Source organism: Diplotaxodon limnothrissa, linkage group LG8 (assembly GCF_057381915.1).
Source record: "Diplotaxodon limnothrissa isolate DT_005_m linkage group LG8, D_limnothrissa_male_GT1.1, whole genome shotgun sequence".
Taxonomy (NCBI): Eukaryota; Metazoa; Chordata; class Actinopteri; order Cichliformes; family Cichlidae; genus Diplotaxodon; species Diplotaxodon limnothrissa.
This window is the reverse complement of record NC_140603.1, coordinates 11,548,122-11,560,763: the sequence shown is the minus strand read 5'-3', so window position 1 is coordinate 11,560,763 and position 12,642 is coordinate 11,548,122. Positions and strand designations below refer to the sequence as shown.

General features: G+C 42.6%; 1 protein-coding gene and 1 non-coding gene across 2 annotated transcripts in view; one reads left to right on the top strand and one right to left on the bottom strand.

Moving 5' to 3' along the window:
* The window catches only part of rhbdf1b (rhomboid 5 homolog 1b (Drosophila)), a 40,972-nt gene extending 36,586 nt beyond the window's left edge, over positions 1 to 4,386 (top strand). Inside the window, exons 12-20 of the mRNA XM_085360475.1 lie at positions 587 to 748; positions 1,126 to 1,226; positions 1,419 to 1,482; positions 2,022 to 2,116; positions 2,250 to 2,325; positions 2,664 to 2,764; positions 2,913 to 3,066; positions 3,170 to 3,393; positions 4,191 to 4,386. Coding sequence (XP_085216601.1) covers positions 587 to 748; positions 1,126 to 1,226; positions 1,419 to 1,482; positions 2,022 to 2,116; positions 2,250 to 2,325; positions 2,664 to 2,764; positions 2,913 to 3,066; positions 3,170 to 3,393; positions 4,191 to 4,386 — 1,173 coding nt within the window. The remainder of the gene's footprint in view (positions 1 to 586; positions 749 to 1,125; positions 1,227 to 1,418; positions 1,483 to 2,021; positions 2,117 to 2,249; positions 2,326 to 2,663; positions 2,765 to 2,912; positions 3,067 to 3,169; positions 3,394 to 4,190) is intronic.
* trnai-uau (transfer RNA isoleucine (anticodon UAU)) lies at positions 2,431 to 2,524 on the bottom strand. Its single transcript has 2 exons — positions 2,487 to 2,524; positions 2,431 to 2,466 (listed from the first exon to the last, which is right to left on the bottom strand). It is a non-coding gene; the product is annotated as a tRNA-Ile (tRNA).
* Positions 4,387 to 12,642: the final 8,256 nt, after the last annotated feature.

Here is a 12,642-nt window from a genome sequence, read left to right as displayed (position 1 = left end):
TCTTTTATCCACCGCCTTTCACACTACTAAAAATCGCAGGCGAGTTTGAATCTCAGTGACCTCTGCCTCAAGGTCAGAGGTCAGAAGTCGAGTTTTCTAAAAATCTTGTGAATGCGATAATTAAAGAACAAAGTGATGTAGAATTGAAAGAGGCTGTACGCCCTCTTTAACCATAAGTGTGTATAATCTGCTCATGTATTCATGAACACTTGTTGTATTAGCTACTAATACACACAAATATCATATAAATATAATGTATAAATAGTACAATAAAGCAATGGAAAAATGGTTAAGTGTTAGTTTAAAGTTAAATGATTCAAACGCATGTCGAAATTAAATGCATGTATGATTTTTGACTAAATAAAGGAATAAATGGTTAAAATATACATTTTCTGTTGTAGTAGTATTTAAACACACCAGGTTCCATATTTAAATTAATCACACAATCTTCAGTTGAAATGAATGCGCAAATGTATTTGTTTGTTTCCTGTGGCTGGTGTCTTGAAAGACTTATTTGACAGAGGTGTTAGGATCTACATGGACATTTTTCTTTTCAAATTGTCACGTCATCTCTTCTTCGCCACAGGAAGCGCTGATTCACCTGGGAGCCAAGTTTTCCCCGTGCATGCGTCAGGATGAAGAGATCCACAAGCTGATCCAGGAGAAGCGAGCACTAGAGAGAGAATCGGGCTGCTGTGTGAGGAATGATCGCTCCGGCTGCCTGCAGACTCTACAGGAGGAGTGTTCGGTCAGTCACACCAGCTTAGATTTGAAAGAGTCTCAGCACCAACCATGACCTGTTTATTTCAGGCACACTATGATTTTATTGAAACTTGTGCTCAGAAAATGATACCTTACTGATGGGCAGGTCACCTACCAATTGGAAGGTTGATGGTTTGATCCCTGTCTGCTCCAGTCTGCATGCCAAATATCTTTGGGCAAGATATTAACCCCAAGTTGCTCTCTGATGCTGTTGGAGTGTGTATGCATGTTAGGTAGAAAACAGTGAATGAAGCATGTTGTGTAAAGCACTTTCAGTACTCAGATAGTGCTATACAAGAACCAGTCCATTGACGTATAGTGTCAGTGCATTCTGAATATACATGGCATGTCTTTGCTCTGCAGAGCACACTGGCAGTGTGGGTGAAGTGGCCTCAGCACCCCAGTGCTCCTTCTTTGAACAGTGAGCTCCGGCAACATGGTGCCGTTTGCCATCAGGACCCCAGGTAACATGATTATCATTCTTCAGCTTTAATAGAAAACAATTTTGGATGAAGGACTCATAACTTAAGACAAGAGCAACAGTCTGCCGGACAGACTTTGTTTTTATCCATGTGTGGGCTGAGCTGTTGGAGCCGACTTACCCTGCTGGAAGACGTCAGTGTTCACTCTTATTTCTTGTACTTTTGATTTTGCAGAATCTGTCTGGAGCCAGCCTCTGTTTCACCGCATGAGTGGCCGGATGACATCACTTCTTGGCCTGTAAGCGCACTAACATGTTATCAGTCTAACCTCACAACATCCACAGGGTTAGATTAAGGGTTTGGTTTTATTTAAAACAAATGCTAAACAGGCCACTGTTCGGAAACTAGGAGATACATTTCCACTGAAGTCTTTAAGCATTTTTCAGTGTTACAGCTAAAATTCGTAACCAAAGCCAAACCCTACCCCTAACTCCAGATGGGCCAAGTGTTCATCTGATACTATTATTTATCAACGAGTAGATACATGGATCAGGTAGTATCAGATAGCAATGATTCTGTTTCTAAGCCAGTCATATACCAAAAGGCTAAGATGTCTGATTATACAACTGTAGCTCAGTACAACTGTACTGCAAGAGAGTCTCTAAAGACTAATGTAATATTGCATTTAAGTGGTTTGGTTCAAGTCAATGTGAGGCAAACAGTTGTCTCCTTGTTCTCCTTGTGTGTGTGTGTGTGTGTGTGTGTGTGGGTTTTTTTTTTCTAAACTGTTGTAACTGTAATCCGATGAGAAACTTTCACTGTGGTTTTGATTTGTAGGTTTGCACAAGGTTCAACTCGGGGAATCACACTAACCTCCCCCACATTGATTGCACCATCACAGGCCGGCCCTGCTGCATCGGAACCAAAGGACGGTGAGGATCGGGATCACTTATTTACAACACGTGCTCAGTAACAGCGTCAAACATTAACAGTATCTTTATAAATGTGTTTGAATAAAAGATTAGTACACTGATCTCTACTTAAAAACCTGAATTCGTGTTGCAGGTGTGAAATAACTTCTAGAGAGTACTGTGATTTTATGCATGGCTACTTCCATGAGGAGGCTACGCTCTGCTCACAGGTAGGACAAACAGCACACACACACCTTTTTTAACTGCATGTTTAAAAACAGTGGCCTGTGTAAATTTGCTCCTTTAAGTGAGAGCCTGGTGATTTAAAACATTGTTGCTCCAGGTGAGGCTCGAACTCACAACCTCGGCATTGCTCTGCAGGTTACTGTCGTATAAGTACCGCGCGCTGACCGATTGCGCCACTGGAGCCTGCAGCACACAGTGCAACAGAATGGACTGTGGACTGCATTCACCTCTGGCACGTTCCACCACAAGGTGGCAGCAGAGCATCACTGACTGTTGTAGCCGTAACCCTGACTGATTGTATTGTTGTTTTCATTTGTGTCAGGTGGCCTGCATGGACGATGTCTGCGGTTTGCTGCCTTTCCTCAACCCAGAGGTCCCTGATCAGTTCTCTCGGCTCTGGTTGTCCCTGTTTCTTCATGCTGGGTGACTGCACTCTTCCTTTCTCCCTTCAGTATTTAAAGCAGCCATGAAGATGTTAAATTATGGGAAAAACTTAGTTGCCTGAATACTTCAGTGAAAATGTGCATGCATTTGTGGAATGTTAAGGATAACTGGTTGCTTGTCCCTGCAGAATTCTGCACTGCTTGGTTTCGGTGTTGTTCCAGATGACGGTGCTGAGGGATATAGAGAAGTTGGCTGGCTGGCTCAGAATCTCTATTATCTACATGCTCAGTGGCATCACTGGCAACCTGGCCTCTGCCATCTTCCTGCCCTATAGAGCAGAGGTACAAGCTGATGTTGATGTTGCCAAAAAATATCATAGTTATACATTGTTTTCATTTAGTCGATCTGTGTGCGATCTATAGGTGCCTGTCTTTTTCTTCCCAGGTGGGTCCTGCTGGCAGCCAGTTCGGCATCCTGGCTTGTCTTTTTGTGGAGCTGTTTCAGAGCTGGCAGATCCTCGAGCGACCGTGGCGAGCGTTTGCTAAGCTGTTGGCCATCTCTGTGTTCTTCTTCTCTTTCGGTTTGCTTCCCTGGATCGACAACTTTGCCCACATCTGTGGTTTCGTTTCCGGATTCTTCCTGTCCTTCGCCTTCCTCCCATACATCAGGTAAGTGACTATTGCTCTGTGTGCTTTTCTATCCAGGCTTTACTGCATTGGCAGTACATTCGAGGCCATTTTAATGCTAAGAAATGAAGCAGCTGCTAATCAGATGCTTTCTAGATGGTATTACATGGTAGGTCAAAATGTGACCGCACTTTTATGTGTGTTCAGTCCAGCTCTTGTGTAGCTCTTGTGTAATCTAGCATACCTCAGTGTTGTCTGATGGAGTAGAGGGATTAACTGAAGGGCCAGATGCATCTCTTAAACACTTTCATCTACTGTTTATCTGCTTCTACTACTTCTCCTTTCCTCTTTTCTTTTATCTTTTCTATGTTTTTTAAGACAGGCTGCTAGTAACAAAGTGCCTAAAGATACAGTTTAAAACAGATTCTGAATACGAGTGAAAAAGCAGTAAGTGTCCAAAGAAAAGCTGTGAAAGACCTTCAGAAAGCCTGGAGGACTACTGCTGAAGGAAGGTCTGACTCCTTGGAAGCAAAATATAAAGAAATGAAAGGAACGGTTCACATGTTGTGGAAATTGAAGAGACTGAAAACTGTTGCCACTACTTTATATTTAAAGCTAAATTAAGCTGGCGCTAGTTAGCTTAGCTTAGCATTCACTTGACTTACCTCTAGATTCTTTATTCTTTCCTTTGACTGAACGTTTCCTCAGTCTATATGCAGTGTTTTCATTCCCTTCATCACTTTCATGATTTAAGAGGTTTGATGCAAAACAATGACCGTTCTCTGAGGGAAGTAATGATGTCACTGTTGTTTTGTTGTTGTTGTTTTTTCACCCACCAGCTTCGGCCGTTCCGATATGTACCGAAAGCGAGTCCAAATCTGCGTCTTCCTGCTGATCTTCCTGGGTCTGTTCTCCGCTCTGGCCGTTCTCTTCTACATCTACCCCGTGAAGTGCGACTGGTGCGAGTACCTCACCTGCATCCCCATCACAGACAAGTTCTGCGAGAAGTACGACCTAAACGCACATCTCCTCTGACTGTTAGTCCTTGGAGTCCAAGCTGATGTCCACTGATAAGATTAGGATGTGTGAAATGGTGCTTGGCAGCACTTACGACTGATAAAACCATCAGTATTTCTAGATTTTGTACGGACTGGTGAATTCCAGATGTATTTTTTCAATATACAAAACAACATGCATGAAAGCCTTCAATATGCATGAAAACAAGGAGAACAATGGACTAATAACTGATCTGTGTGTGACTGATCTTGTCCTGGGCTATTCAATGTCCACTTGCACTGGCCAGTAACAGTACACCTTAGTGGCCACATGGAAGTTTTATTTGGTACTTTTTACCCAGCAGTCACAGCTTCCTGGACGCTCTGCCGTGAACTCTAAGGACACAAGGCTCTAAATTCATCAGCGTGCCTTACTGATACAGCACAGCCTCTGACTTTAATGTCTGTGGAAACTGCTTTCAGACACAAATCATGTCAAATATGTTTTTTACTTCAGTATTTGGAGGCTGGAATGCCATTTTGTTTATTTGTTTACCACTCTGGAAACCACAGCCTTTAAAGCACTCCAGTCACAAATGGATGTTCTGTTTTTTTAATATTCACCTCTTTTTTTTATATATATATGTTTACAAAAAACAACAACAAAAACAAAAACAGGTGGGTTCATGCGCTCAATCGTAGAAAGCTGTTAAAAGGTGAATTTGTGTATGTGTGTGTGTTTTATTAAAAGTGGTGGCGTTTTAGCTACCTGGCAATGAACACAAGAGGACAAAATCCGTGACTGTGTGTTGTCTGTTCTCAGATAGCCAGAGATTGATGCTTAAACTCACAACCTCAGCATTGCTTCATAAGTTAGTACTCTCTACCAGACTGCACCACTGGAGCCCACTGTGTCTGTGGTTTTTGAGTTTGTGAATTGTCATGAATGACTGTGACTCGCACAGATCTTTTTTTTTAGATGTGTCCTTGATCCAACACAGCTGATTTAAATGGCTAAATGACCTCCTCAACATGTCTTGAAGTTCTCCAGAGGCCTGTTATGAACTAATCATTTGATTCAGGTGTGTTGACCCAGGGTGCGATCTAAAACCTGCAGGACTCCAGCCGTTGAAGCCTGGAGTTCCCCGCCCCTATTTTAGACCATGGTCGACAACCAGGGGCAGAACTGGCCTGGGAAAGACTCCAATCTGGTCCGCTGAATGGACTTGGAAAAGCTGCATTTTTTGGACTTTTAAATTATTTGAAAACATTTTACAACTTTTTCTGATAACAACACCCCATCCCCACCACCACAGCTGCTCATATTGCACCACAGTAATCAAGTAATAGATAAACAATAACATAACAAAAACGTTCCTGTTTTTTCACTACTGACTATATAAATGTATATTTATTTACAACAAATCCACAAAAAAGGACATTTTCTGTGAGTTAACACAGAAACTTTGTTTTATAATTACAGGACAGTCTGGCCAGTGAGCTACCAGATCATTTTCTGTCATTTTACACATTTATTTCTTAACTTTGAAGTTGTGTTTTTAATACATTAACATCATTAATCACTCCTTGAAATGGAGAATCCATTATAATACACAGAATTCAAAAACACGTACACTTTTTGTTTCAGTGAATATAGATATTTTACTTTACGTTACTGCTAACAGAAGTGATTCTTTTTAAAATTCTGAGTATGGTATATCATAATGAAATTGGCATATAAACTGACCTTTTCGGTTTGTCAGATAATCAGTAACCCTCTCTTGGGCACGCAGAAAGAATCAAATCAGATGTGACGCCTCGTGAGTGCAATAACGTAAGCCGACAATGATGATAGTGCCCTTTTACACTGAAACTATAAACACCATTAAATACTGATGGCTAATTTCTTAACACTGGTCAGAGCCCAGAGCCGGACAAATAGAAGTCTTGCTGCGTTTGGGGAACGGCCAATAGATGGCAACCCGAGACCAATAACTTACAGGTTGGGTGAAACATGACCGCCGCTGAGGGTGCGAAGCTCAAATTACAGCAATGCTGTTGTGGTGTTTTCGGGGATTTGAATGTCATTAATTCAAGCAGAAGGTTTATTAGCGTGCAGAGCGCTTATTGCGGCCCCTGATGCTCACCGCGTGTTGCACCGATGGGTTTGTTGACGCCGGCGCTTTCTTCCTCCTCTCTTTGAGCGTGCACGGACACACGCACACGCTGGCGTTTGCATGCACATACACACGTGTGATTGCTCTGGCATTCATTAAGTCTTGTCTGTAATTGACTCTAAATAAGTGCGCACTTATGCTAGAGAGGAGCTAAGAGGACAACACTGATCTGCATACACAATGGAGCAGAAGTCGTCTTTGTACGACTAGCTGGAGTTGACTTTGGTGTTGTGATAATTGTTGTCCTACTCTCTTTTATTATTAATATGCAACTGGGCCAGGAATGCAGGATTAACAATTAATTGACAATTAATTAATTAATCTAAAAATCTCATATTTGATCAAAATCTGGCTTGATTAGATGCTTTAAGACAGTTCTGCAAGCATGAAAGAAAAAACAGTAACGCTTCATAATACAGCCTGTGCAAGGGTGTAATTCCCCAGTAATTAAATGGACTTTAAATTGAATTGTAATTATAAGAAACAAACAAATAATAATTATATATGAATGCATAAAAAGAAAGAAAGACAGATAAATTTAAAAAAGAAAAGTTCCCCACTCCTTACAGCTTGAGGGCCCTGAGCTGTATCTTTACTGTTCCTATGACTGCGCTCTTCTGGACCGAGATCTTGGATGTTCCTGGGATCTGGAGACACTGGCCCAGTTTGGGGTTTCTGCCCCGACTGCTGCGATTACCACTGGGACCACTGTTGCCTTCACCCTCCACCCTATTTCCCCAGCTTCTCCTGTTCCTTCTTCCTGATATTGCTGTCACTTTCTATCACTATCACTTGGTTTGTCCGTCTGTATCTAGAAGTTCCACAGGATCTTTGCTTGGTTATGGTCAACCACCACTCCCATTTTCCCCTATACTATGCCAGCCACTTGGTTCTGGTGTTCCATGTATGCCCTGCCTGCTAGCCTCTTGCTCCCTGCTGTTATGTGCTGGATTGTCTCAGGGGTATCTTTGCACACCCTGTACCTGGGGACCTGCCTGCTGTGGTGTCCTGGTTCCTCAACAACTGAGCCGGTATGGCTTCAGTTATGTGTCTCTCAATCATACCCCAAAGTAAGCTTGAGTAGCATGAAGGACCTAGCCAGGGGACACTTACTGGACGTTTGCCATGGTCAGGATTCAAACCCCAAACCTTTTGTTCCAAAGGCTGTTTTTTTGTTTGTTGTTTTGTAATCACCAGCAGATTGTGTTTTGTTTTTTTTAAATGAATTTGATTATACGTTGATCAAGTCGAGACTGCCAGTAACCGAGTTGAGATTTTTATACGTAGCATTTAAGTGAAATAAAACTTGAGCACTATAAAAAAATCACTGCACTGCTTTGTTTGCACAATTTCTACAGTTGGAACTGTCTGGACTCTTTGGACAGCATGGTGGCACAGTGGATGGATAAATGGGTAACACTGTTCCCTCACACGAAGAAGGCGCCGAGTTCAACCTCCTTTTTCTCTGTGGGCTTATTTAAATTTCATAAACTAAAACTTTGTGGTGATTTGTGATTTTATACTATAAGAAGTCTCCTATGATCTCCTTTTTCTGTGTTGTGTATATGCTGTATGGCTGAGCAACTAACAGTGACAAGTTAATGACCCTGCGTACAATTCCTGAAAAATAATCTCATTCTGTCATCTACTGGCTGCTTGGTGTAATTAAGGCAGCACCCAAAGCCATTACACCCCCCCCCCCGCCCAACAACAACCACCACCCTGCCCACCTCCCCATCCCAACCTCACCACTCAGACTCCTCAGAGGAAATTATCTCTCCCTTCTCACAACCCCCCCCCCCAAAACACGCACACACACTTCTGCACTGATCCCTTCTCCAATCCAACCCCTGTCACGTCCACCTCCTCCTCATGCTCATTTCATGCCTCCCTTTTTCCATCACTCATTCATCATTTGGTTTTTCTAGTCCATCCATCCATTTTGCACACCCCCACCCCTGAAACTCTCCATCAAGGCTCCCATAGAGATGGTAATGTAACATGAAGAGGGTGGTATCTGCGACCCATTGATCAGCATCAAACGAGACACATTTAGATACCCCTTCGGTGCTCCCTGAACCTCCCCCCACCTCCTTGTGTAGTGTCGTAATGGTTGGTTGGTTTTTCGGGCCTGATAGGAGTAAATTAAACTTATGTCACTTGCAGGTATGATAGATAGATAGATAGATAGATAGATAGATAGATAGATAGATAGATAGATAGATGGATGTAACTATTGCGTGGAAAGATGGAAAGGTGACCCTGAAATGGGACCCTGACAGCTGGCCAACAGGTGGCAACTGACAGACCCTCTCTCTTCATTGTGCCTGGAACACATAATAATACACACAGACTCCTCCGACTCAGCACCCTGGCCATCAGGTGAAGGAGGCTACTAAGTGGGCAAGGGAGGGGTGGCTGTATTTATATGTGTGTGTGTGTGTGTGTGTGTGTGTGTGTGTGTGTGTGTGTGAGTGAGAGAGAGAGAGAGAGAGAGAGAGAGAGAAGGGGGAGGTGTACCTGTACCGCAGGGCTTGCACACACCTGGCTGATGATCCCACCTATGTCAGAGCTGATGGAGAGTAATGTTATAGCACCCTCCCCCAACATGGTCCCATACACCACCTGGACTAATGCTGAAAAACCTTCTCCCTCTAGTGTGTGTGTGTGTGTGTGTGTGTGTATTCACTATAAATCTTTATCTAGTAGCTGCTTAATCTGCGAGCTTCACAAACATCAAGCATGTGCAGGTTATAAGACAATCTCTGCTCTCTGAAACTGTAAGATGTGTATCCACAGTGACATTTTTGTACTAATGTTCCAGCTTGTCTACAGGGAGTGCAGAATTATTAGGCAAATGAGTATTTTGTCCACATCATCCTCTTCATGCATGTTGTCTTACTCCAAGATGTATAGGCTCGAAAGCCTACTACCAATTAAGCATATTAGGTGATGTGCATCTCTGTAATGAGAAGGGGTGTGGTCTAATGACATCAACACCCTATATCAGGTGTGCATAATTATTAGGCAACTTCCTTTCCTTTGGCAAAATGGGTCAAAAGAAGGACTTGACAGGCTCAGAAAAGTCAAATAGTGAGATATCTTGCAGAGGGATGCAGCAGTCTCAAAATTGCAAAGCTTCTGAAGCGTGATCATCGAACAATCAAGCGTTTCATTCAAAATAGTCAACAGGGTCGCAAGAAGCGTGTGGAAAAACCAAGGCGCAAAATAACTGCCCATGAACTGAGAAAAGTCAAGCGTGCAGCTGCCAAGATGCCACTTGCCACCAGTTTGGCCATATTTCAGAGCTGCAACATCACTGGAGTGCCCAAAAGCACAAGGTGTGCAATACTCAGAGACATGGCCAAGGTAAGAAAGGCTGAAAGACGACCACCACTGAACAAGACACACAAGCTGAAACGTCAAGACTGGGCCAAGAAATATCTCAAGACTGGTTTTTCTAAGGTTTTATGGACTGATGAAATGAGAGTGAGTCTTGATAGGCCAGATGGATGGGCCCGTGGCTGGATTGGTAAAGGGCAGAGAGCTCCAGTCCGACTCAGACGCCAGCAAGGTGGAGGTGGAGTACTGGTTTGGGCTGGTATCATCAAAGATGAGCTTGTGGGGCCTTTTCGGGTTGAGGATGGAGTCAAGCTCAACTCCCAGTCCTACTGCCAGTTTCTGGAAGACACCTTCTTCAAGCAGTGGTACAGGAAGAAGTCTGCATCCTTCAAGAAAAACATGATTTTCATGCAGGACAGTGCTCCATCACACGCGTCCAAGTACTCCACAGCGTGGCTGGCAAGAAAGGGTATAAAAGAAGAAAAACTAATGACATGGCCTCCTTGTTCACCTGATCTGAACCCCATTGAGAACCTGTGGTCCATCATCAAATGTGAGATTTACAAGGAGGGAAAACAGTACACCTCTCTGAACAGTGTCTGGGAGGCTGTGGTTGCTGCTGCACGCAATGTTGATGGTGAACAGATCAAAACACTGACAGAATCCATGGATGGCAGGCTTTTGAGTGTCCTTGCAAAGAAAGGTGGCTATATTGGTCGCTGATTTGTTTTTGTTTTGTTTTTGAATGTCAGAAATGTATATTTGTGAATGTGGAGATGTTATATTGGTTTCACTGGTAAAAATAAATAATTGAAATGGGTATATATTTGTTTTTTGTTACGTTGCCTACTAATTATGCACAGTAATAGTCACCTGCACACACAGATATCCCCCTAAAATAGCTAAAACTAAAAACAAACTACAAACTACTTCCAAAAACATTCAGCTTTGATATTAATGAGTTTTTTGGGTTCATTGAGAACATGGTTGTTGCTCAATAATAAAATTATTCCTCAATAATACAACTTGCCTAATAATTCTGCACTCCCTGTATTTGCAACTATAGCTGTAGCTCATTTGCATTTCTTTAAAGCTTGGATCCATTATGGCTCAGTCACACCAGAGCAAAAATAAGATAGCAACCTCCTTGCAACTAGAAAAAAACTGATGATTGCTTGATGATTGGCAACACGCTGCGGTCTGTCAGCCTACGCTGCTAAGTGCAACTCATATGCAGCGTGTCTCTTTGCAATAGGTTGCCATCTGGTTGCATTTTGGTTACATTTCTACATAAAAGCTAGGTTGCAGAGCACCTATGTGATGTCACTAATCTTGTGAATATTTGAATTTCTGCTTCAAATCAATGAGGTTCTGAATGGACTCTGAATATGAGTTAGTTCATACAAATTTCTGTGCCTGCTCTTTGCCAATTTATCACATTTAATTGCCGTATCATCACAGACTGCATATAATTGCTGACTTGACCCCATTCAGTTGCAAACTCATAGCAGGCTGATAGCAAATTATTGTTTTATTGCCATCTTGATACACTCAAGATGAGGGTGGCAACTGACTGCGAGTGGTCACAGACCTGGTTCATGTTTTCCAAACAACAAGTCATGCACATATATGTGCGTGCGTGTGTCTGTGTGTGTGTCTTGTTTCATGTTTTCCATGAAATTGTGGGCTGGGTTTGACATTAGTTTCTTAATGGACTTTGTTATATGCAACATTATCTTGTTGATACTTGTGCCAAATAATATCAAAGTGGTGCAACACCGTCCACACACACACACACACACACACACACACACACACACACACACACACACACACACACACACACACACACACACACGTCTCTGTCGTCTCCAGAGGACAATCCTCCCCTTCTATGCCATGTGTCCTCCAGCCGCCCTGAAGACTTGCTCTTATCCTGCACTCATGGGCTCACAGTCACTAATTACACACACACTCACATACACACACAAACAAACAAACACTCACACATAGGTGCACCGACATGCACGTACCTCATTAGCGATCACTCTGACAATGCTCTCTCCCTGAATGCCCTCTCAGACTCTCTCCGATGGTTAGTAATTCTCTTTCTTCCCCTCGCTCTGCGTGTCCATGTTTATGTGACCACCCACCCCCTCCTTCCTGTGCTCCCCCCTGTGTGTAGGTTACGTCTCACTGGATTCATTTTCATGGAATTGTTATGAGATGTTCACACAGTACACACGGGAGGAGGGGAAAGAGAAGAGAACGTTCAAAAGCAAAATAGAAAAGCGTGCTAAAATTAACCGTGCACTAAGTGGGCTGACATGAAGTCATCAGTGGGTGCTCCTCAAGGAACTGTATTAGGACCCCTATTATTTAGGTTATATGTTGTAATATTCCACAACTGAACTGTGACAAAAAAATAACAATAACACCGACACTGTAACACACATTGCATCAGAGGAATTACATTACATATACACAGCTACATTCTGAACCAAACATCATTTGTAACCCGATGATGCTTTCTATCCACACTGTGAAGAAAGTTATAACAAATTTCTAGTAACAATATCCCCTTGTAGTAGGCTGCAGCATTATTAAACTTTTCTTTTCCACTCATGTTTATAGAGTAACTGATATACTAGTAGCATATACCAAATGCCTCTGAACAGCAAGTCCCTTCCCCAAAATGAAAGCAAAGCTCAAAGCGTGTTAAGAGAGCGTGGTCATCTGCAAGGGCACACTCTTGCAAATTTAAAGAAAGTGATTTA